Here is a 26,415-nt window from a genome sequence, read left to right as displayed (position 1 = left end):
CCCGTTTACATGACGTAACGCGTCGCAAGTGGATCGTTGTTAACGTAAGACTTCCGCTCGGCAGCAACTGCGTTGGAAATCCAATATGGTCATCTTGTTTAAAGTTCACTCAACGTTCTAAAGCCCATCCAAGAGGCATCTTTACTTATTCATAACCGTGAGAAATCGTTCTGCGCCTAAGAAGTAGAATCTCCTTTTCTTAATTTTTTTGTTCCATTACTCATTAGCGATTCAACAACATCACGGCATGGAGTACTTCACGATTTCATCAGGATCCAGAAGGAACTTTCGCGTGGCCTTATTGAACGAAAGATCTAGGTGACAGCGGAGAATCTGATCATCATTTTCGTAATTCTTTTACTATTCGCTCAATGTAACTTGGCACTTTTGTGGGGCATGCTGGGAGCGAAGGGCCTAAGGACGCGACCGCCGTTTAGCACAACTGGTGCTGTGTGGGTTGGTGGGGTGTGGCGATACCAAGCCCCGCTTCTTCCTCGCAAGCCAGGTAACACTATGGAATAAACATCGCGTCTGCAATGCTTACCAAAAGGCTGTATTGCTAAATCGCTCTGCGTTGTTTCGCCGGCCGGTGTGGCCGATTGGTTCTAGGCGCTTCAGTCCGGAGCCGCGCGACTACTACGGTCGCAGGTTCGAATCCTGCCTCGGGCATGGATGTGTGTGATGTTCTTGGGTTAGTTAGGTTTAAGTATTTCTTAGTTCTAGGGGACTGATGCCCTCAGAAGTTAAGTCCCATAGTGCTCAGAGCCATTCTTTGCGTTGTTTCCTAGCTAAGGTTGGCGATGACCAAAAATAATCAGTACTGGCGCGAAGTCATCCGACTTCAACTGATTCCTCTGCTCCCAGAAAATGGCAGGTTACATCATGATAGCCTTGGTATGAGGGCGTGCTGAAAAGTAATGGCTCCTAATTTTTTATTCTGTTCTCAATATCTGTTCAGGTATTATATGCCACGCACATTACTCAGTCGACATTCCCGCTTCGTTGACGCAAGTTGCAGCTCTCTGCCGTTAGAGGACTCCGCATTGTAGCGTGTAACATGGAGGTGTGTAACGTAACTACGACAGTGTGTGAGAAACCGAGTGCTGTAATCGACTTTCGAATTCTAAGGTTTTGTCCACACATGGGGCACCCTCTTCTTTAGCAAAACAATGCCAGACCACGCAGAAGCGCTGTGACATCTGCAACAATCCGACGCCTTGTGTTCACTGTCATCGATCATCCTCCATACAGTCCAGACTTGGTCCCATCCGATTTTCATGTTACCAAAACTTAAAGAACACATTCGAAGACTTCACTTTGATAGTTATGAAGCGGTGCAAGCAGATGTAAGGTTGTTGCTCTGACAATAAAGTCAAACATTTTACAGCGACAGTGTGAATAAACTGGTCTCTCGTTGGGAGAAATGTGTTCGTCGTCAGGGTAAATATATTGAGAAATAAATGTGTAGACATATGTAAACATCTATACTAATAATAAACTGTAAACATTTCTCATTTGTCTGTTCGAAGATGGTAATTTCCTAAACTACTAGATGATTTTTGTGGGGTTTTCACAGGTAACTTGAGCGTATCTTGGATCAACATATAAGCTTTATTTCATCAAAATCGAATGACGGAAAAAATGATATCGCGATTTAAAGTTTTATTCAAAATCGTTATGTCTCTGTTCGTCTGTTTGGACACGCAAATCTCCAAAACGTCTTTGACGAATTTTCATCAGGCTTTCACAGGAAACTTCTCACGAAATTCCAATCACCAACTTTCTCCTCCGAATACGAAAATATTTTGTTGACACCGACCGCCATAGGGAGAGACGATCACCATGATAAAATAAGGGAAATCAGAGCTCGTATGGAAAGACATAGATGTTCGTTCTTTCCACGCGCTATGCGAGATTGGAATAATAGAGAATTGTGAAGGTGGTTCGATGAACCCTCTGCCAGGCACTTAAATGTGATTTGCAGAGTATCCATGTAGATCTAGATGTAGCTTGGGGCAACACATACGCTTTATTTCGTAAAAATCCGATTGCGTGAAAAAATATATCGTGTTTTAAAGATTTATTGCGACATAAGGAATCACATTTCCTCTTTGAAAAAAGCTATTTACTCTTTGACGTTTGAACTGTATCATATTTGAGAAAATGCTTTTATTGTTTGATATGTTCCATGTAATACGATTCAACATAATGAATACAATGCTTATACAATCCTCAAAGTGTTTAATCCATACACCGGCCGGAGAAGCCGAGCGGTTCTAGGCGCTACAGCCTGGAACCGTGCGACCGCTACGGTCGCAGGTTCGAATACTGCCTCGGGCATGGATGTGTGTGATGTCTTTAGGTTAGTTAGGTTTAAGTAGTTCTAAGTTCTAGGGGACTGATGACCTCAGAAGTTAAGTCACATAGTGCTCAGAGCCATTTGAACCATTTAATCCATAATTACAAACTAATATTATTAAATGCCAAAGTAATTCTCTGTGTAACGTTTTCATGACTAAACTGCTGAAATCGCGATTAAATTTTATATGGCGATAGCTTGAACTCTTGGGAAAGAACATAGACTAATTTAGGAAATAAAAGGAGGAAAATAATAATAAAAAGTGTGAAGTAGGGGATACAACATCTTTCTTTACACCAGTGAACATAAACTATTAAAATTATTAAATCTTGTACATAATGTCCACCCTGTGTGGTGTACAGTTACTTCAGGAGCATGATGCATAGACGCACGCGAGGAGGGGGGGAGGGGCGGGGGGGGGGGGGGGCGGCTGGGGCACGCTTACTGGTACAGGCAGGCATGTAAGGGCACCTGACATTATTGGATCACTACTCACCATAACAAAACCTCCGATATGTGACCGCAGCCGAGGTAACAGCTAGCAAAGAATAAAGATACACAATGCTAATAAAGCTTGTTTTATTTAAAAAGCGTTTTCACATAAAAAAATTCGGAGGACTACTTTTTAGCCCGCCCTTGTAAGGGAAAATATCTATATATCCCCAACTATGGCGTAGCTTTCGTTACTGCTCTGTTATCTGACATCATCGTAGTTCTCATTCTGAATGAGAATCTCTGCAATATTCTCTTAATTTACTTTCCCATCAGCGATGCGTGCTTTTGTTCCCTCCTGCGAACGTGTAGTCGTAGCATGTACTCCCTTTCTTTTTTCTTATATCTGTAGGTGGAACGTCAAGCACCAACAAAATAATGGAAAAAAATAGAGCATGCATTCGAATTTTGTAGCATGGTCACATCCAGATGACAACCACTGTTCATGAAACGTGTCCCGAAGTTCTTTCGATCGTGCCACATTCAAGAATTCTCTCTGTCCTGAGAGAACCGTGGCTGTGACACTGCGAGAATTTCTTAGAGTGACACTGAGACGGTGTTGCACCAACAAAATCCGATCTTCGCTGTGTTGGTTCATGTTGGGCAATAACGTAGAATAAGTGTCACCAGTATCTGTGGAATAATTTCGGATACTGCGGCATTGTAAGGTAGATTTATTGTGTCTGTTCCGTTAAGTGGATAAACTGGAATCCTGTGCTGTCATGAAATTATTCTTATTTGACGCTTTTATTGTCGACAGTAACCAATTCAACGTTGGTGATGGTTTATGAGGCATCTGCTTCTTCATTTTCGTCAATGAAGATATAGGCGGCTGAATTCGTAAGTGATCGCATTTACGAGGAAGACAAAGCCCAGAAACTGTAACTACAGATGAAAACACTGAGAAAACGTGCATAGTGCTACCGGGCGATCGGAGATTAAAGCTGCACGAGGCAGTTGATCCGTTGATTACATATCTGGACGTAAGGTTGCAAACCGATACGAGATGGAACGAGCACGCAAAGTCGGTTGTGCAGCGGGCGAATGGTCCACTTCGGTTTATTGGGAGAATTCTAGGAGCGTGTGGCTTACCTACAAAGGATATAGCGCAAATAACAGTAGTACGACCCATTCTTGAGTACGGCTCGAGTATTTGCGTTCCCCAACAGGTCGGATTAAAGCAATTCATCGAAGCAATTCAGAGGCGTGCTGCTAGATTTGCTACCGGGGGTTTCGATCAATACGTGAGTATTTCGTAAACTGAAATTGGAATAATCTCTGGAGGGAAGATGACATTCTTTTCGAGAAACACTATTGAGAAAAATTAAAGAACCGGCATTTGCGCCTGAAGACTGCAAAACGATTCTGCTGCTGCCAACGTGCGTTTCGCATAATGAAATTTGGGCTCGTTTTCCCCTCGCTCCATTTGTGAGTGGAACAGGAAACGGACTGGCTAGTACTGGTTAGGGTAGCCTCGATCATTCATCGCATTTGGGCTTTCGGCGTATGTACGAGTATGTAGATGTAAAGGTGCGTTGGAAATCCGAAAACTGAGGGATGTAAGGTACGAATTGTGGGATATTCTCGCTATTCTCCAGATTTGGCAACATCTGACGTCTACGTGTTTCGTACTTAATGAAGCGTATGGCTGGTGGCTGGGACAGCTATGGGTCCGACGAAGAATCTAGAGCTGATGAATATATTGAGGATCTAAAAACGCCCTTCAGGAATACGCCAACTGGAAAAAAACTTTGGGCTACAGACTAGTTCGGAAAAAATGCATTATTACCCAAAATATTGTATTTTACTGTCAGGCTTAGAATTTTTTCCTTGCCCTCATGCAGCGTACAGTTTTAATTATTAAGAAGACTCAGAACGTTCGCTGAACATTTCTTCTTATGCTAAAATGAACAGCTGGTTTCCCAGTATCAGACAGGTCTTCTTTTATTACTCTGTTTTATTGAAATAACTCATTTTTAAATCTGAACTCATTTGTTCACGGGATGTAATGAACGCTTTCATGACAGCCTAAGGTTCCACAGAAGGCAATCTAGAAAAATTGAATACTGAGCTGAAGAAGTTCTTGTGTTTCATAGATATGTTTCAGTTCTCGTTGGACAGGAGAATAATTCTCTTTAGTTTGTATCGCAGTAAATTATGAATGTTTGCAGTAAACGCTTGACCACGGTTCTTCTTTGTTGCAGGTATGGGGCTTCGAACGACAATACCACGAATAGAAACCAAAAGACAGGAATCTTGTGTTGGTAAGTAACTTCAAGATATTGTACTGTAAATACATGAAAGTGTGTGTACCATAGTTAATACATGCTCTTAAAGTGAAAAACGGTGCACATTCGTGAACACCGTCCTGATTTTAACTTACTCGACAAACACCCTTTCTGTTCATGTTTCTGTTTGAGCTCCGCCTGTGAAACATTTTTTTTGTTCACATTAAACACTACGCCATTTATACAACTATTGATATCTAACTTCTCAAAACTAATAAGTAGAGAGAATAACAACGAAGTTAACACGGAATAAGTAGCCACTGAGTTCAAATGTTTAATTATTGCGATTCTGGTCGGCACTATTTTAAAATGGTGTGGGCGTCCAAGCCGTAGTTTTAACACTAGGATATGATAACGTATTTCCACCATCGTAGATTTAACAGCAAAATGTCCAAAACTTTATTGACTTGTAGAAGAAATGCTAACAATTACTGAACTTCACTTAGAAATAAAACCCGTTTCAGTAATTATTTGTCTATCCAAATACAGTATTAAACTAAAAATCTAAAAATGTTTTAATGAAATTAAAAAGAAATTTAAAGCGCTTTTGTTTAAAGCTGCATGACGTATTTCATGGCATGTCCTTAAATTTAACCAGGCGTCTGCTTTTCAGAATACTGTAATGAAAATATTTGTCGGTTTATTCATTGCACAGTGTGTTGTAAGAAACAATTATTGGCACAACTGCACTGTAATATTAATGAAAGAACAAAATTAGATTTTCTCTTACATTTGACCAGATTATAGACTTAACTTTAATAAAATAAGAACACATTATTTTCGAGGGAAGACTTAATTTCGGGTACTACATAGAGAGCATTTTCTGTTTAGTGAGAAATTTTCAGGTACATACATATAGCTATATCTGATCAGTAAGGTCTTGGAAACTTTCCAGTCATGTTACCTTATCGTAAGTACAGATATTGGCACGTCTCTGTTGTCAGTCATATTAAAAACTGCGAGTTTTTATTAGTTTTTGTACAAAATGGGGGCACAGCTTAAAATGACGATCAGAAAATGTTGTGAGGGAGATTAGTTCAGCATTAGTACAAGCCTGTAGAATTTTTGTTTTAGCAAGATCTACTGTAGGGAAGAAAGCTCAAGTACATTTCTGAAAAGCATAGTCGGAAGCTGCTGAGTAATATGATCCATTTTGATACTAGGTAACAGGAAACAAGCAAGAGTTTCAGGTTTCAGTCGCAGCAGACTCCACATCCTCGTTCTCGCAGAAAGCAACATTCCACGCTTCGACTAGGTAGGCGGCTGAGAGACCCTTTGGCGGCCTCTTTGTGGGAAAGATGCCCATCAGTTCTGCCAACGTAACTGCTGCGCTCCCAGCAGCTGCTTAACGCTCGTCTCTGGCGGTCGTTGCTTAGGTTGTGGTGTGAACGGTGTTTTACAATACGTCACTACATCACCTTGACCATGGAAATCAAATGAAATGCAGGAGGTCGCGTCGCGAAGTATTTTAAGAGGTGAATTCATCAGTGGGCGATTACCTTCTGCCTGTGAGGCGGATTTGTTGTGCAAAGACGTCGCACAGGTGATAAACTACGAGTAAAGAAAAGTTTAGCACTAAAAAAAAATCTGGCGCATAAAATGAACTCGTTATGGTAGCCTGCTAAGTTCTATATCTCTTAAGCAATAGACAGCTGATCCGTACCTTGTTAAATACCTACATCTTGACCTATAGACAAAATGTTGGCAGTTTATTTGTAACTGCACAACTTTCTGGTCGTAAGAAACAACAAATTTTGTTGCGCGCTTAGCGAGGCTGTGCTGTGCAAGAGAACGAGTGAGAGAGAAGAGTTGCCGGTAACCTTGCACATGGAAAGTCGGCTCCTCGCTCGTGAACTAGGCATTATTCCCTTCACGCTGCGAGATCAAGGTCTCTTTCGATCATCCACACGTGGAACGGTGCACAGCCTAAGCACCTGTAGCTGCCACTTCACTCAGACCAGTTGCAACTTACATCCTATACGTTTTAAAAACTGATCAATAGTAGTAACGTAATTATTTTGAAACGCGCTTTATTATACACATAAAAGGGAAAAAATGTCTACTGTCGAAACAAGTAGATATCAACAGCTGAAACGGATAGCAAATACTTACTTAAAAGACAATATATATTGGAACACACGGACTTTTGAAAATACTGAAAAAAACCCAAAGCTTGTCGACATTTTGTACTGTAAAAAAAAGTGATTATCGCACTGACAGTGGAATTATAGTGGCAAATGGTCCCTGCTACTTGTACCAAAAGGGTCCGAAAGATGCATTTTCAGGTAATTACATTAGTTTAGCCAGACCCTCCTTTAGAGGGAGGATCGCGTTAATTTTAACAACAGTTCTAATATTAGGCTCAAGTACTAGCTAAATGTTTATGTATGACAGCTGATGGTAACAATTTCTAGAAACTATTCCTTTGTGGGCTAACACAAAAAAGAAGGAAGATACAAGTTTAACATCCCATCACTAACACAACATTCCACAAACAACTGTATTTCGAAGACCAGTAAGATACTAAATGAAAATTGCTGTTTATTTCTGTTTAAAAAATAGCTTTCTGTGACCAAAGATTACCACCAGTACATGTTTACCAGTAATGAAATTCGTCTTTACTTATTATATACTGTAACAAGATTTTATACTTGTTTCTGGCCATTTCTAGAAACTCAGGCAAGTTTGCAGTAATTTTCTTCATGTATCACCTAAGTAAATCCGATTATAAAAAATGTTGCATATGGATTTTGTGGTAGCAAAATATCATCATGACACAGCCACCACTATGTTATAATAGTTTTTGGTTGGTTTGAACATTCTGATGTTCTTATAGCATTAATGAATCTGGAAGGTTACATTATGAACTTTGTTTTCAAAGTTATGGCTTTGTAGTATGTACCACTTTTCTATTTTAAACATGATTTTGACATAATATTAACTACCTGATGTATGCTGACAAGTGCATAAAACCGAATTTTCTTAAAGGTGTTCACTCACAACCGTATTAAGGGTATGATGACCCACTACTTATTAAGCATGGTAATATTCACCAATTAATTCCAATAAATTCCGCTTTATCTTATTAATAAGGCTATATGTGTTATACATATTAAATGAATTCGCTGTATATATTTCTTGGCTCCATAATATGCAGTTTTTTTTCTCCTCCCCTCCACACTTCCTTTAGCACTGGATACCAATGATGAGGTATTTTCTTATGAGGAGAAAGAAGAATGGAAACTGAGTGTTTATACTAAATTCCATCTAGCCAAGAACTTCACAATTTTCCTTGAGCCTTTAGCTTGCTAATCCTTAATTGGTAAAAGGGTCAGAAAATATCAACATGAACAAAGGCTTAGCCCTTATAGTGTCAGATACATATTATTATTTGTTTGTTATGTGTACTCATAGAGTAAAGAAGAAGACTATAAAATTTCACATTCCTTTCATTCACAGATCAGTTGTACTTCAAATTGAAATGAATGAAAATTGCTCATTTTTCTGGACGTTCCATGAAACAGAAAAGCCCATAACTTCAAAACTATTGATGCTAGACAGCTGAAAAACTGATTTCATTCTAAAAGTCTGGTTTTAATCTTATATTAATGTGTAACACAGTAATTCTGTAACATTTGCTTGATTTTACTAAAATCCAAAAACATATTGTGGAAAATCTGAAACACCCATTTTGAATTTTTTGAAAAAAATGTTTTTTCACATGTATGTTTACAAATAATGGTTTAAAATTCAAACTGAAGAGAGAATGAATTCTTAAGATACAAAATTATGAATATTTTATCATATGAAAAACTAAGATATTGTAGTAACAAACTGTGGAGTAAGTCCTTTCTGGCAAAACCTAACTGAGAAAGTAGCTCACTAGGAATTACATTACATATTTATTAATAATATAGTAAAATATAAAATATTTCATAATAAGAATTATTTCAAATAGAAACAGTGGATAAGAATGACTTTAATTAACATAATTTGCATTTTTGTGAGAGGAGCTTTAAATGAGGTTTTCTGACAGAGGATAAAAATAAATGAAAATAAAAGCTGCAAAAGGCAAACACTTGAACTGTGATACTTGGTGTTGCACTTACATGATACGTTAAATGAAAAAAATGACTTGAAAAAAGGAGTGTTAATTACAATATCTCACTTAAGGTCAATCTATAAACTCCTCCAGTAGGTGTCCTAGACTCAATCTTTGTAACAATGCAATTAAATAGCACATCTAAGTTTTTAGGGTTTTGATAAGAGAAACACAAGTAATGCAGTACATACCTTCAGACAAACAACATTAACTTTCAATTTCTTAGACTGATTGGTCTTTTCAAAAATTGTAATCAATCTGCCACCAACTTTAAGAACTGATATTATTGGTTAAGAGACCGGTAACTAATCCAGCTTCAGTTATGCTCAAATCTTGTGAGGAATTATGCTGTTTAGGGATGGTTTGCTGCATGCTTAATTTACTATTCAAGTAGTATGGGTTAAGTGCAGTGTGAAATTCACGCACTGGTATGATAAAGTGTGTATGACTCCCTTGGATGATTTTTAAATTGCTGAATTGGGATAGTAATAATATTTCATTGCATACATATTCTTCTGTTATACATAATGCATGATGGGTACCTGGAATGGTTTCTTGAGTAAACTTGTGCTTGGATCTCAGGATTTTATTTCCAAGTGTCTTTTTTAAACTTACTTTAGCAGCAAGTCTTTTGAAATTGTCTGCCATGTCTATCACAAAATCTTTCAACATGTGGTGTGGCAAAAAGTGCCATTCTGCACCAATATTTTTACCACTCTTCTGAAGATATATGTCAAGATATTTTTCACCACTTCCATCTGAACATTAAAACATGTTTCATACACTCCATGCTAAGCAACTTCTCCTTTGATGCTGAGCGCAAGACTGACTGAATAACATTTAAATATCACTGTATTGCATTGTAAGCTGTCAGAAATGGATATATTTCTCATCTCTGAACTCAGTATTAGCCTCATTATAGTAAACAACAAAATGATTCAGTGTGGCTTGGCTGGTGAACCAGTTGCAGGACTGTATTTTATCTTGAAGGAGAAATGAAGAATTTTGAACAATATCACAGGCTATAACAACCTGTACTCCCTGCAAATTATTCGGTATAACCAGAAAACTGATTTACTTCACTTTGTACACCAAACCTGAAGTAGAATCTGAGGTCACATATCTTCAAAGCAGCTCCACTGATGACTAATTTCGTGTCTCCAGTAAGTACCTAACAAATTAACTCACACCTGATAAGAATATTTATCATAGATGGTACATGCAGTCATATCCACAAACACGAGAATGGACAAAATATCATCTAACACTTTAACAAAAGCTACAATAAAATTCTATATGTAATAATTCTTGTCAATTCTTTGAAACATGAACTCTGAGGAAAATTAATGTGTTTCTGTAAAATATTTCAAAATTTATTTTCCTATCAACCCATCCTTCCGCCATCTCCATATTTGATCAGAAACAAATGGATATATGTAAGAAACTCATCAGAGAACACATCAGAGAAATTGGCGAGATTAAGGTCCAAAAATAACCAAAATTGTTTGATTTAATATTGTATGGACTGACCCACAGATCAGTAAACTTTGGCGTAGTTGTGTTATTTTTCTAGCAGCTGCATACTTACTAAGGCAAACAATACTGCAATAAAGTAGGACTGAAACACAAATTCACTATTATTGAACATATTAATTAATAGGATATTTGAATCGCATGACACATTTAACCATTCATTGACAGTTGGGGTAAATTTTGTTAAATAGCTTCACAGGTGTTCAATAGAAACAAGCATTAATGCCATATATCTCAAGGCACCCTTTGTGAGGGAGGTGAAGTTTACTTCCTCTGTGCTTCCCCTCTATCAACAGCAATCTTTGTGTGAAGCAGACACTGATTACTCCACTACCCATTCCTTCCTTCTATCAGAGCTCGAACATAACTGTACAGTATTGTTACTGAAGCATTCTTCAGTATCCACTGTATATAACAACATATTCATTATATCATTGTAAAAACTGTTCAGGATTCAAAAACATTGTGTACTTGTAAGTCTGCTTCAACAGGATTAGAGAATCATTCAAATGATGACTACTATACTTTAAAATTTATTCCAATGAACAACATTCATTTTAAAAAATCTGCTGGAAACTCATGCAGTTAAATATGGACAATCTAAAAGCCTGCCATGTATAACATTTTTTAATTAAAATGGTAGATATTTGATTGAAAACTCCCCTGCAATTCAGCTTGCAGCAGTTTGCTGAGAGTAGATGAAAATGTATGCATAACCCCCATTTGACAAATTTTGATATTTATATCACCAACACCTGGTCATTTCAGTCTGCTTCTTTACAGTTTTTTGAACAGTAAAAAGGGATTTCCCATTTTTACTTGGGTGCCAATAGGTTGTTGTAGTCTTTAAACAATGAACAAGTAACATGCTTAGTGAAATCTGGAACTACAGTAACAAAAACTGCTTTTATTTATTGCCACAACTGAGCAGATCCATCTAAGCACATTATTATTCTTTGAAATTTATATTTAATAGAAACGTGAAAACATGTCTTATTGTAAGTAATTCAGAGCAATTATTTGATAACTGTATTGCACTGCCTGGCCATTGACTAAGTTACACGATGATATTATTGCAAACCCAGTGATGGTAGTAGGAAACATTTCTGTAATCTATAACAGAAATCTTACATAAAACATGGAATTACTATATTACAAGTGTATATCTAATATATATGTTACAGTGGACATAGAAGGTTTCCACAGTTTAAAATTTCCGAGCTTTGAGATGGGATATGTTAATGATACAGAACTTCATGACCATCTACTTAGTAGCACGTTAGTTCATCTTTGGTGGGCAGTACAGCAGTGAACCTGTGTGGTATCAATTTCGCAAGGTTTTGGTACATTTCTCGAGGTACATGGCACCATGTATCTATGCATAAGTCATGCAGTTCTACTAAACTATAGCCCAGGATTTGTGGGCATGGAGTTGGTGCTCAATAGTGTCCCAATTGTGTCCATCATGTCCAGATCAGGAGAATTTGGTAACCAATACATCAATGTGAGTTCACTGTTATGCTCCTTAAACTACTGTAACATGGTTCTGGCCTTGTGACACAAACAATTATCCTTCTGGAAAATACCATCACTATCAGGGAAGAGATCAAGCATGAAGACATGCAGGTCGTCCACAATAAGGTTTATGTAGTCACAGATATCATGGTGTCTTGGATTACTACCTCTGTTGTCATGGAAGCACTGGTGAATGCCTCCCATAGCAAAATACTGCCACCACCATCCTGCATCCATGATGAGGTGCATGTTTCAAGCATACATTCTCCTGAATGATAGCATATCTGGTTGCAGTCATTGATGTAGTGTAAAACGTACAAGATTTTTCTGACCAGGCATGTTTCCATCGATCTGTGGTCCAATCTTGATCATCCCTTGCCCACTGCAGTCATAATTGATGATGTCATTGGGTCAGCATGTGAATATGTAGGGACCATCTGCTGAGGATTCCCATGTTCAAAAGTGTGCACTAAACATTGAACTCTAAAGTTACTGTACCTCCAACACCGCTGTACTTTGTCATCAGACTTGCCACAAATTACTGCCTTTCTTGCCTTATAGAGAGGGCAGAACTCCTACCTCCACACTCTAAGGAGAGGTGTGGATGTCCACCATCTGGTCATTGCCTGTCCATGGTTTCATTATTTTTCAACCACTTTTCATAGGTGTTCATGACAGTATTATGCAAACATCTGACCAGCTTCGCCATTTCCAGGTGCCACACCACAATAAATTGGCCTTTGTTGAAGTCACATATGTTAGTGGAATTTCTCATTTATGGGCCATATCATCACTGGAATGATTCCCCATTTGCCTTTGCTTCAGTTATATACTGTCCTTACCTTGTCATTTGTTCACAATGCCACTAATCAGCAATCTCACAGTGGACACTTGTCACAATGCTTTGGCTTACTGGTGGATGTATTTTACAAAGTGAGATAAAAATGCTTCATCAGAAGAATATAGAAAGGAAGTTAAGTAAGAGTTTAGTTGACATATTGACTGAAAAAGAAACGAAAATAAATGAAATTAAAAAGAAATGAAAAAGGTGCTCATTTAGATGAGCTTAACGCAGAAAAATTCTTTTTAGATATTTAAACTTTACGCTGGAAGGATCAGTATCTTGAATGAAAGTGCCAAAAATTAGAAAAATAAAGAACTGTGACATTAATTCAGTATCATATAAGTTGAGGGATTTTGAGAACCACAGAGAGTATAACTCAATCTCAAATAGTCATTGTGATAATTCATAGGGTACTTCAGTGCTACACAGAGGCACTCCTTATAACAGAAGTAAGAGGATTACAAGTAATTCCTAGAGGATCAGAAAAAATAATGTACCTAAAAGTTTTCTAAGAAAATACTATTCTTTTGGAAGTTTGTGACTTGAATGCCATTGTTCCCATCACTATAGTCAAAGTTAAAGGACAATCTTTACTTTTCACATGTCACCTATATACAGATGTTGAAGGGAAGTTGAAATGTTGTACATCTTTTCTCAAACATATTTTTGGACAAAAGAATGTTCCCACCCAATAAAACATGAGCATTATTGGGAAGTGTCAAAGACGATCTCAGTTTGTACAGATCCGGCATATACCAGATTCCGTGTCAGTGTGCGAAGACTTATGTTAGACAGACAGTGTGCACCATCGAAGATCGTTGCTGAGAACATCAGAGACACACTCGACTTAGATACCCCAACAAGTCGGCTGTAGCAGAGCAATCCTTGTCCGAAAATCACGAAATGGACTTCCAACATACCAGGGTCTTATCATAGACATCTAAATATTGGGACAGCGTCGTTAGAGAGAGTATCGGAATTCGTACCAGGGACGGACTCATCAACCGAGATTGCGGCTATAACCTCAGCAAGGCATGGGAACCAGTATTGAGTCTAATTAAAAATACGCTCAGCTGCAGTGGTCCACAACCCCACGATGACTACCGCAGCCCGCATTCACTGTGGCAGATGGAAAACCGCCTAAAAACCATCCAGAGACTGGCCGGCTCACCAGACCTCGACCCAAGTCCGCCAGGCGGATTTGTGGTGGGGACCAGGCGCTCCTTCCCGCCCGAAAGCCATGTGTTAGACCACACGGCTAACCGGACGGGCTTAGCCCTTGTTAGTCATCTTGGATATTAGTGTAACCACATGGGAAATACGTTATTTAGTAAAAGCCTTTTCTTCTAACCAGATAACTCAGAGGTAGAAGCTTGTGTTGTGTATCAAAATGTATTCCTAGCAATATGCCATATACTTGAAAAACTTCGACAGTATTACTGTTATAAACCAAATAAGAGGGCTTAAGATTCACCAAACACCATCTGCCAAATACTTATGTCGTTCAACAATATAATGCAGCCCTCACGAAATACATAGGTGCCATATTGCACACGAATATGAATTATCGTTTTGTTGCCCAATCCCTTTGGTAAAATACTGTTTCTTCCTAAACTAATATTGTAACATCAATTTGTACTTGTTTAGATTTACAGTTGTTGTCATGTTTATGTCAGTTCTGTTTTGGATTGCTACTGAAAACACATAATTTAGTATTCATCATATTACCATATTCTGTTGTGCACTAAATTATTCAAATTGTTATCCATATAGCTAAACTTCACGTATTTTACATTCATCATTAATTAATCTTTCTTTAGGTTTCCGATATTTGTTATAATTGTCTAACTTTCCTCTTTCCTGAAAATGAAATTTTCATTCTGTTGTGCTTATAAAATGCATTTAGACATTTCCACAAGTCATCTTTATCATTATGACTCGTTTTACAGAAAGTGCCGTATTTCATTAAGAGGTTATGAGGGTGAGTCAAGTGAAAAACTTAATATTTTTTTAAATATTACTTATTGTGCAGAAGTAGTACAAAGCTGCATCACTTTTCAGCATAATGTTTTCCACGCTCATTGCAAGTCCTCCAGCTCTTACAAAGTGCACAAATTCCATTAGAAGAAAATTCTTTTCCTAGTCTGCACAACCACTCATGCACAGCGTGGCGCACCTCTTCATCAGAACGGAACTTCTTTCCTCCCATTGCGTGTTTGAGTGGTTCAAACATATGGAAATCACTTGGGGCAAGGTCTGTGATTGTTGCAACTGTTGTACGGGCAGTGTGGGGCCTTGTATTGTCATGTTAAAAAAGGACACCTGCTGACATCAATCCACGTCACTTTGATTTGATTGCTGGCCGCAGATGATTTTTAGGAGACCTGTGTATGATGCATTGGTGACAGTGGGCATGTAATGCTCCAAAATGACGCCTTTTTCTTCCCAAAAGAGAGTCAGCATAACCTTCCCTGCTGATGGTTCTGTTCGAAACATCTTTGGTTTTGGTGATCAGGAATGCCACCATTCCCCACTCGCTCTCTTCGTTTCCAGTTGGTGGAAGTGAACCCAGGTTTCGTCCCCAGTAACGATTCTTGCAAGGAAGCCATCACCTTCTCGTTCAAAGCACCGAAATTCTTCACATGCATCAACACGTCGTTCTCTCATTTCAGGAGTCAGATGCCGTGGCACCCATCTTGCAGACACTTTGTGAAACTGGAGCACATCATACCTAATGCGGTGTGCCGACCCATGACTAATCTGTAAATATGCTGCAATGTCATTCAGTGTCACTCGGCGGTTTTCCTTCACTATGGCTTCAACTCCTGCAATGTTCTGTGGAGTCACAACTCGTTGTGCCTGACCTGGACGAGGAGCATCTTCCACTGAAGTCACACCATTTGCGAACTTCCTACTCCATTCGTAGACATGCTGCTGTGACAAACTTGCATCACCGTACTGAACCTTCATTCGTCGATGCATTTCAATAGGTTTCACACCTTCACTACGCAAAAACCGAATAACAGAACGCTGTTCTTCCCTGGTGCAAGTCGCAAGTGGGGCGGCCGTCTTTATGCTGTTCCTGCGACGGTATGTGTGCATCTGCACTATGCTGCCACCTACAGGACATTCTGCACACTGTTTGTAGCACGCTTACCAACTCACCGGATAACGGCGCGAAATTTCGATTTGTTATTACAAATTTAAGGTTTTCATTTGACTCACCCTCGTTTATACACTGGTGTGCGTAACTTAAGGGCGATTGTTCCAGAGTGCATATGTGTTCCCACCTCTCGCCATACTGGGGCTGTCCAGCAGTGTCAAACGCTATCGTTTCGGTGGTCCGTGTGTTATGGTGTAGGGAGCCATGGGTGTACGGACCTCCAAATCTTTGAACATTGTACATTCACCAATCAGTGTTATTGTTACACTGTTCTCCTTTCATTGTGCTTCTTTTCAGAAGAACATTTGACCCTGAGTTTATTTTTGTGGATGACATTGCATTGAACAGCACAGGTGTAGGAGCTCTTGGAACGAGAGGATATTCGACTTACCTGCCTATTCCCCCAAAGTAACTTCCATTGAGCTTGTGTGGGGAGACGTATTGCAACTTGTCCCCATGCACCACAACCACCCAGGAGTTGTCAGCTGTGCTGCTGGAGGAATGGTACGCCCTACCAGAAGAACCCCTTACCAACCTCGCTGCCAGCATGAGAGCACATTGCAGAAGATGCATTGCAATCCTTGGCGATCAAACTCCTTATTAAGAACCATGTCCCAGCTTTTGTAATGCCCATAAATAGTAGGGACTTCAGCCTAATCATTGTCTTTCAATAAAAGAGTCATTTCTGTTGGTATCATTGTGTATTTCTTTCAATCAACTTCTGTACTATAATGTAGAAGCTCTTTCTGTTTGGTTGGTACATAAGTTAGTAGCGTTTTTGTTTTGCGTGTTGGTATCCCAGTTGATAGTGGTTTATTTATCGATTGTCATTTTCTATTTGTAGTTCACTGTCGCTACTTCTGTTCGCATATTGTCATTTTGCCATTTGAATATAGTGAGTGGAGCTGCAGACGCTAGTAAATGGAGTGTCAAGTGGAGATATCGGAACATTTCCGACGTACGAGGTCTGTTCAAAAAATTCCGGAACTTTGTCCACAAAATTTTTCTAAGCTTACCTTTTACTTAATTGTGCGCGGCCTCCTTCGAAATACTCTCCACCAGAATTGGTACACAGCTCTAAACGCCATTTCCACTCCCGGAAGCAGTCTTGCTGGATTACGCGGAGCACCGTCTGTGGATTTTCTTTTATCTCGTCTGTCATTGCCATACCTCTTCCTTTCAACGGGGTTTTCAACCTTGGAAATAAAAAAAGTTCACGGGGTCAGGTCTGGAGAGCACAGAGGATGAGGCAGCACGGTGATTTCGTTTTTTGCGCAAGTCAGGCATCAACAGGGATGAATGTGCGGGTGCGTTATCGCGATGCAAGGGCCATGACTTGTCTCGCCACATTTCAGACCACTTCCTCCTCGTATTTTCTCATAGGCATCGCAACACGTCCCGATAGTACGATCGATTAACAGTGTGTCGCTATGGCACGAATTCATGATGAACTAATCCTGCAAAGTCAAAGCATACTATGAGCATGGCTTAGACATTTGACCTAACGTGACGAGCTTTTTTTGCTCTTGGATAACCATCCCCGACCCATTTCAAAGATTGAACCTTGGTCTCAACATTATAACCTATAACCGTAGACCTACGTCTCATCACCAATTCTCATTTGCGCGGTCCTAAAGCTCTTCACAGACTACGAAGCGAAGGTCTTTCTGCACCTGACTCATGAGCCGTGGGATGAACTTGGCTGCAATACGATGCTGTGTCAGGATTTCATGACGTGATCCAGCTGATATGTTACATTCTTCTGCTATCCCCCGGACGACCAGTCTTCGAGTGTCACACACAGCCTCGTTGACGTCCCTGACATGAGCGTCGTCGGTAGACGTTGAAGGGCGTCCTGAACGAGGGTCATTTTTAACCTCCATCCAGTCATTTTTAAATCGTGTGAACCATTCCTCAACACTGAGTACAGTGTAAGCACTCGTCACTGTAGGCTTCCTGCATCATTTGGTGTGTCTCTGTGAAGCATTTTCTTGTGTTTCAGGCACAATTTAGAGCAGACACATTGCTCCTCTCAATCTGCAGTCTCGAAATTCGCAAACTGTGTGACACAATACAGCACTGAACAATAACTACAGACATACAACAATCAAACTTCGGCAGTTATACATTAAACACAGGCGAGTGCAGAGATGCCAACCTCATTTCGCTCCAACGTGCCATTGGAGCGAAATTACGAATGTTCCGGAATTTTTTAACACACCTCATATTCTTCTATTTGAGTTCAATAGAGAGTTGACAACGGCGGAGGCAGTCAGAAACATTCACACTCTGTAAGCGGGTAATACCAGTGCACAGAGCACGACAAGGAAACGGTTTTCTCGTTTTAAGGAGTATCATTTTGACATTTGTGACCCTACACGTTCAGGAAGATTTGATGAAAATCGTTTGAACGCGTTAATCCACAGTGATACACGCGACTGTACGCGAGAACTGGCAAGTGTAATGAACTGTGATCGTTCCGCCACCGTGCGACAGTTGCGTGCAACGGTAAAGGACCAAAAATCGGGTGTATCAAACCGTATATTCTAAGTCAAAATCACCAAAATCAGCGGGTAGCCAAATGTGCATCTCTGCTTGCTTGTCATCAGTTGGCTCGCGAACAACACCGACCATTCCTATCCAGTATCGTTACTAGAGATGAGAAATGATGTCTTTATGCTAACATAACGAAAAGAAAGGAGTTGTTTGAGCCCATATAAAGTAGCAGTTCCCCGTGCAAAGACCTGTGCGCATCAGCAAAAGATAATGTTATGCATTTGGTAGAACAGCGACGGTGTGGTGTACCACGAACTATTTCCTCGAGGTGTAAGCGTCACTGCTGACATTAATGTCGACAGCTGAGACGACTTGTAGGCGCAGCCCTAGAACAACGCCCAGGAAGACTGCGAAAAGAAAGGAATGGTTCACCCCAAACAAAGTAGCTACTCCCTGTACAAAGACTTGCGCACGTCCACAAAAGATAATGTTATGCATCTGGTGGAACAGCGACGGTGTGGTATACTAAGGATTGCTTCCCCGAGGTGTAACCATCACCTCTGACATTTGTTATCAGCTACTGACACGTCTTGCAGAGGCAGTCCTAGAACAACGACCAGGAAGATTGCGTGAAGTGATGCTACTCCACGACAACGGCCGCCCGCATTCTGCTAGACTGACAAAAAACACTATACAGGAGTTGGAATGGGAGGTCACTCCGCACCCATATTATTCAGCTGATCTTGTACCCTCAGATGATTTCCACCTTTTCCGCTGTCTATAGAACAACCTTCATGGAGCGCACTTTCCGAATGAAAATTCGCTCCGAACGTGGATCGCCGAGTTCTTCGCCTCAAAAGAATGTGATTTCTACAAAACAGAGGTGGAGCCGCTCCACGCCCACACCGGCTTGATGGCCAACTCAAAAGGTCTACTGCCATCTCTGTATAAGGGTTAGTTTTCACTAAAGTGAGGTGTCGCAGGATGTGGGTGCTGCGATGTTTGCATACGTCTAGTTAAGGTTAACCATTAATACACGCTCATCTGGAGATAGATTGGGTCGAAGTTTAACGTAGGGTAGCGGTTTGAAGGGCAGAGGAAAAAAAGTACCAAGGCAGGAGCCAAGGGAAAAAAAACCTCTGCGATAGTTAGGTCGGGTGGTAATAGCAGTAGCGGCTGTCTTGCTGCCTACGATAGGTCATGCAAGGGTAGGCTTTGTTAGTAGTGGGTATCATGCACGTCGATACCTTTGACGTTGTGCGGTGGTGTTGCTCGGCGGCTGCCACTGGGTGCCGTTGTTGAGATCTCGATCAGCGTCACCAACCTGCAACAGTTAGGTTTATCATCGTTTTTGTGTCAGATAGGTCATATATCGGATGCACAGTGTAGGGTGATGTTGGCGAATTGTTTGTGCGTCAGTGGGCGAGCTCGTCGGTGTCCCTGCTGTGGCCTGTTGGTCGACTCTGATAGCAGCTGGTAATTACCAGTCAGTGTTGCTGACATGCAGGGGCTTGCCGACGTTTGTCACTTGTTGGTGTATGTTAGTTTCCCTTAGGTGGCTATGCCCTAGCTAGTAGTGTCTTTGGCCGCTTGTGCTTCCACCTATGGTTGTGAGTGATTTCTACAGTCGCGAAATCGAAAAAGTTACCCCAACGTTGGCGTTGAAGGAGACTATAATATTGATGACTAAAGCCTCTGCCGTGTTTATTAAACCTACGGAAAAACAACACGAACTTATCCACCAACCTAATACATGTGTTCCAAGTTTCACCGAGCTTCATTACTTGATAGTCACACATCATGCGAAAGCTAGTTTTGTCCTTAAGTTTTGCAGACCTGTGTATTTACAAAATGCTGGGAACATTTCACTTCTGTGATGTGCAGGTGTAGCTGTTTTCTGTTGTTGTCACAACGAACACCAACAAATATTTCACAAAACCAGCTAACAAACCCAATTTTGGAGTATTTATGAAATACTGCAGAACGAATATAAAAAGTTAGTAAGAGTGAATGGTGTCTAAGGGTTTCAGAGTAAAACTATTGCAGCATAGTCAAAACAATAGGTGTGCCAGCTTCGGGAAAGCCACGCTGGACTTCTTCTTTGACTGCAAGGGCCCGCTGCTCACTGACTTTCTGGAACACGCCGCCACAATTAATGCACAGCGGTACATAGACACTATGCAATAACTGAAACGCGCCATGAAGTCCAGACGCCCAGGAATGTTGACGGACGGCATGATTCTGTTGCAGGGTCATGCCCACCCACATCCTGCCAAGGTTGTTTCGACTGTGCTGCACAAGTTTCGTTGGGAAGCCCCTACACATCTTCCATACAGTTCCTATCTCTCTGCATGTCATTTCCATATTTTTGGAACTCTGAAGAAAGATATTTGTGAGCGTCAATTTGCATCGGATGAAGAGCAGTACATAGACACTATGCAATAACTGAAACGCGCCATCAAGTCCAGACGCCCAGGAATGTTGACGGACGGCATGATTCTGTTGCAGGGTCATGCCCACCCACATCCTGCCAAGGTTGTTTCGACTGTGCTGCACAAGTTTCGCTGGGAAGCCCCTACACATCTTCCATACAGTTCCTATCTCTCTGCATGTCATTTCCATATTTTTGGAACTCTGAAGAAAGATATTTGTGAGCGTCAATTTGCATCGGATGAAGAGTTGCATACGTGGCTACAATCACGGTTCAGGAGGCAGTTGCAAACATTTTTCCATGGAGGTGCTGACCATCTTTTCTCACTATGGGATAAATGTGTTTACAGTTATGGCGATTACTTTTGAAGTAATAAACAGTTTACTTTCTTCCACCTGCCTCGTTTTCATTTGACTACCCCTTAGATTACAGTGACTACACAAATAGGGAGTATGCTGAACACAATCCTCAGTGAAGTGAAATCTGTGTGTACTCATTACAGATGGGATGAAACTTCTATTTCCGATTCGTTGTGGCTTCATTGTCAGTTTTTCTGAAACCTCAGATCATGTAACATAGCAAAGTAACAAAGCACTTAAATTTAGAAGTGGACTGAAAGTTCATTTTTCTAATAGTTTTACTTAGTCGTTTCAAGTAAATACTGGTATGGTTGCTTGAAAAACGATGTAACTGTTTTATTCTCTGTATACTCACCAAACTCAGTTAATGGACAACCTGTAACAGCTTCACAATTATTTTATAATACTATAAAAATAAATGCTTGGATTTACCTTCTCCAAATTTTTACTTTCAGCATAGTAACTCTGAACTTGTCATTGTCAACTGCACTATTCTTTGACTGGTGTACACATAATGGCATGAATGAATGTAATAACTCTCCATAGCTGATGTACTGAGTGATCAATAGGCCCACAGGCGAGACTGAAAATTTAGCCAAGGTTTTGTGCAGTGTTCTTGTTCAGAGATAACTGATACAGAACACATAACCTCACCCATACACATTCTCAGCTACATTAGTTCATGAGGTGGTATTCCTGAAGGAAATGCTCAACATTCTGAGACATGCCACATTTAGGCAAGTTTTTAAACCATTCACAGTTAGTATAATATTAATTAGGAAAACATTATTCATACTCTCCACAATTTATAATAAGTGTTTATTTATCTCACAATAGGTTCACCTTGTTCCACATCATCTCTATTATAGCAGTATAGATGTTGATGGCAGTTAATGAGTATGGATAAAGTATTATTAATTTTCTTTTGAAACTTACTTTTACAGTTGTCTTGTATAACACGAACATAAAATATAACAAACAGGGCTTTGACTGCATTATACTGTGTTAACTAGTAATGTAGTTACAATGCTGTCACCTCAAGAAGAAATTACTGTATATACAGGTATTCATCATTAGAGGTTAATAGGGCATATGACCTGATTAGGGATCTAAGGAATGTGTGATTCACAATATGTGATTTTATAATACCATTATACATAGGTATCATATCAACCTGAAGGTTTGTTTAGTTACCACAGTACTTTATCAGTCATGGTCTTACAGGAGATGGTATGCCCCTCTCTTCCACCGGCCTGTGACAGCTTATTCAGACAGGTATTGGAAGGTACTACTGACTAACATAGTGTCTGAACCATGCTGTATATGGGCTTTTGTATAGACACAAAGCATTACCAGAGACAAAAGTCACATTAATTGCCAGAAAACTTTTGTGACTCATCCACCTCCTAAACTAACCAGATGCTTGCCCATTGAATAACCCAGATGCATTTGACTGATAACATTCACATTTGAAACTGATTCTTACCACACCACAAGGCATTCCTGGAAAAAACAAAAGTGTGCTAAAGTCGAGGTTTTCCATTCTTCATTTTCACACATGGTTAAAGTTTTTAAATTCAATATTCATAATATTCTTTTGCAAGCGTAACTAAGATCATAATATCTGTAATATTTTTGTTTAATCGACACTTCCAGAAAATTCCAAGCAAATATCAGAAGAGTGTATAAGAGACTCAGAAACATAAGAAAAGGAAATATAGTGCATTATATAAACCAGAAGTAGTGTTTGATGTAGACATAGGTAGTCGATGCACATTAACTCTTTTCCATTTACCCAAAATAGAATTACTGAATGCAAGTGAAGTATCACTGATATGCTTATTTGGCTCTACAAATAACAAGTGTCCACAGTATATGAAATATTATTTTCACTTGTTTTGTTCGGATTTTTCCATATCAAAGCAATGTGGTCTTGATCCAATATTTGACATAATCTATTATAGGCAAACACTTCCTATGAAATTTCTATTCTGCGCTGTATTATCTAGAAAATACTGAGAATGTGTATTGTATTTACTTCTTATAAAGTTGACAAAGTACTTTTCTAACTATTATAGATGATAGAGCTTACTTCATAAGCACCTTCAGATGAATAGAATTTTTTTGAATTCAGTAAAGTGTGGACTATGTACAACAACTGCAATTGATTATTTTTACCAGTGTTTCCCAATACCAATAGCAACTGAAGAAGAAAGAAATCAATGGCAATTATATTTTCTTAAAACTGGGAAAGATCGGCTATCCATTTAATTCTGTACATAATATTTAAAAAAGAAAATGAATATATAGTAAACCTTCCGATATATGAAATACAATAAGTATTTGCTACTGAAGAGAACTATGGCCAAGCTGAGATTGTACAGAAATGCTCTCCTCCTTCCTTGCATTATTCTTACAATATTTTTGTTTAACACATTCCTTGTTGCTTAATAGCTTGAACTCAGAGTTACTACGACAGTTTCACACAGAGCTATCAGATCCTTCCTGTTACAAGTGAATAAATTAGTATTACAAGTGATATCTCAAATTATTTTTGAATGTATCATTGATAAACTGTTAAATGTGTATAATATACCCATAAAAAGCATATTCAAATATTTATTACTCTTTCTTGTTCATTTATGGTAATTCCTTGCATGACGCATTTTTAAGTTTTATTTTTGTAGAAAATCTTCTGAAAAATAGTGCATGAAACATTTTTACTTTGAATGTCAACACAGTTTAGTGACGGAAATAACCAGAGATGTTATACATACAATTCCACAATACATTCAGTGTCTGAACTATAATACACTGTACCAAAAGGTTTTGTAAATCAACCTCTTTAAAATTATGATGCCATGTATACTGTTTTGAAATGTTGATAACGGGCTGGGGTTAATGTATACAGTTGGATGGTCTTCCAGTAGCTTTCAAATTGCTCTTTTTAAGCTAGAAAACTATTGAGCTTTATTTATTTAAGGACACCAATATATATTGCTTACTGTAATTTCAAACTCGCCATTTATTTATAAATAGTTATTGTGGTTCATGACTCTGTATCTTTATTGCAGATGAGGACTGGAGAGACATATCTTCACAATTAAATGTGTAGTGAGGAATGGTAACTCCACCACCGTTGGCGTGCAACTATAAACTTTTGCCAACGGTTGCGGAGTTCCTTAACCTCACTACATTGGATCAACATGGCTCAGGCAGTAAGGACAATAAAGATCACCAGAGTTCTTATGGAAAAATAGAAGCAAAGTTGCTGGATGGAACTAGTCTAAGTTGGTAGTTGTATATGCATTGATAGTTTGTAGTACATATATATTGTGACTGTCTTCATTGTGAAATTGTCTGTTGAAATAAAGAACAATTTTCTGCTCCTGTCATGAATACATAACCTTAGTCAGATTTAAGTGTAGCCTAAACGTTTAAGCACAGGATTTATTTGCTACATGTGGAGAGCAGCACAAATTATAAGTGATGATTGAGTGGGGAGTCTACATTTCTCCTGATGCGATGCACTGAAGACGGGCATATGTGATATTGTGAAGTCAGTTTGACAGCTGGTTTCGGAAACTTCAAGCTGCTTAACTGCAGTACACAGGCAGTTTTCATATTGTGACACATATTTATACAAAATTTGTGAGATTTTAATATGAAAAAGTAATCAGATTAAAACCTTGCCCTCTTATTACTTGACAGTGATGCTTCATGATGTTGTCCCTGTTGCCCGCATCTCATGGTCGTGCGGTAGTGTTCTTGCTTCCCGCGTCCAGGTTCCCGGGTCCAATTCCCGGCGGGGTCAGGGATTTTCTGTGCCTCATGATGGCTGGGTGTTGTTTGTTCTCCTTAGGTTAGTTAGGTTTAAGTAGTTCTAAGTTCTAGGGGACTGATGACCATAGATGTTAAGTCCCATAGTGCTCAGAGCCATTTGAACAATTTTTTTTGTTGTCCCTGTTGATGCAATAGTTATCATTATAAAATGCAAGAGAAGAAAAATAGTAAGTCAGAAACTCTGAAAAATATTGTAAATTTTTCTGTGAATTGTAATATTTAACTAGCAGGGCTGATAGTAGAAAACCTAAGGGATTTGTAGTAAAATATCAGTGATTACAGGTATCATACCAACAGCTTTTCTAACCTTGGAAGGACAGAAAGTATTAAGAGCTGTTAGGGCTGAAACAAACATTCAGTTTGAGAAAGAAATTAGATAGAAAAATTATAGCACACTACACTCATACAAGCAACCTTAGTTGGCAATTTTTTGCAATCACTAGAAATTTTATTTCCACTCAGTTATAGTTCAGTCTGTGTAAAATGCCAGCAATCCATATTGTGTCAAAATATTCAAGGACTGAGGAATAAAATTAATGAACTATTTATTTGCATTGGTAAATCAGAGTCATCAAAGCTGGTTGACATAATCTGCTTCTCAGAACGTTATGGGGCCAGTGGTATAGATATTTTAAGTGTTTCAGAATTAGTTTAGAATCTCAGTTCTGTTGAGTAGAAATGAATAAAGGAGAAATCAGATGATGTCACACATTTATAATAATATTATAAGTACTTGTCTTTGCAATCTTTTGTTCTACTAACACATTCCACATTAGGATGTTAATCATTAAATAATCTACAGGACATGAAACTAACCTACCTGCAGAAAATTTTAATCTGTTCATAAATCACCCAGATGCTGTGTGAGCCTATTTAACAGAAAATCAAATAGCAGTTGTTGGTGATTTTAACATAGATTTTCTTAAAAACTGCTACACTAACATTATCATTGTAAATTAATTCCTAATGAGAATTTACGAAATTCAGTAG

General features: G+C 39.1%; 1 protein-coding gene across 1 annotated transcript in view; it reads left to right on the top strand.

Moving 5' to 3' along the window:
• The window catches only part of LOC126298232 (uncharacterized), a 99,003-nt gene extending 73,462 nt beyond the window's left edge, over positions 1-25,541 (top strand). Inside the window, exons 4-5 of the mRNA XM_049989538.1 lie at positions 5,056-5,115; positions 24,657-25,541. Coding sequence (XP_049845495.1) covers positions 5,056-5,115; positions 24,657-24,697 — 101 coding nt within the window. The 3' untranslated portion in view covers positions 24,698-25,541. The remainder of the gene's footprint in view (positions 1-5,055; positions 5,116-24,656) is intronic.
• The last annotated feature ends 874 nt before the right edge of the window (positions 25,542-26,415 follow it).

Source organism: Schistocerca gregaria, chromosome X, assembly GCF_023897955.1.
Source record: "Schistocerca gregaria isolate iqSchGreg1 chromosome X, iqSchGreg1.2, whole genome shotgun sequence".
Taxonomy (NCBI): domain Eukaryota; kingdom Metazoa; phylum Arthropoda; class Insecta; order Orthoptera; family Acrididae; genus Schistocerca; species Schistocerca gregaria.
This window is presented reverse-complemented; position numbering and strand designations above follow the sequence as displayed.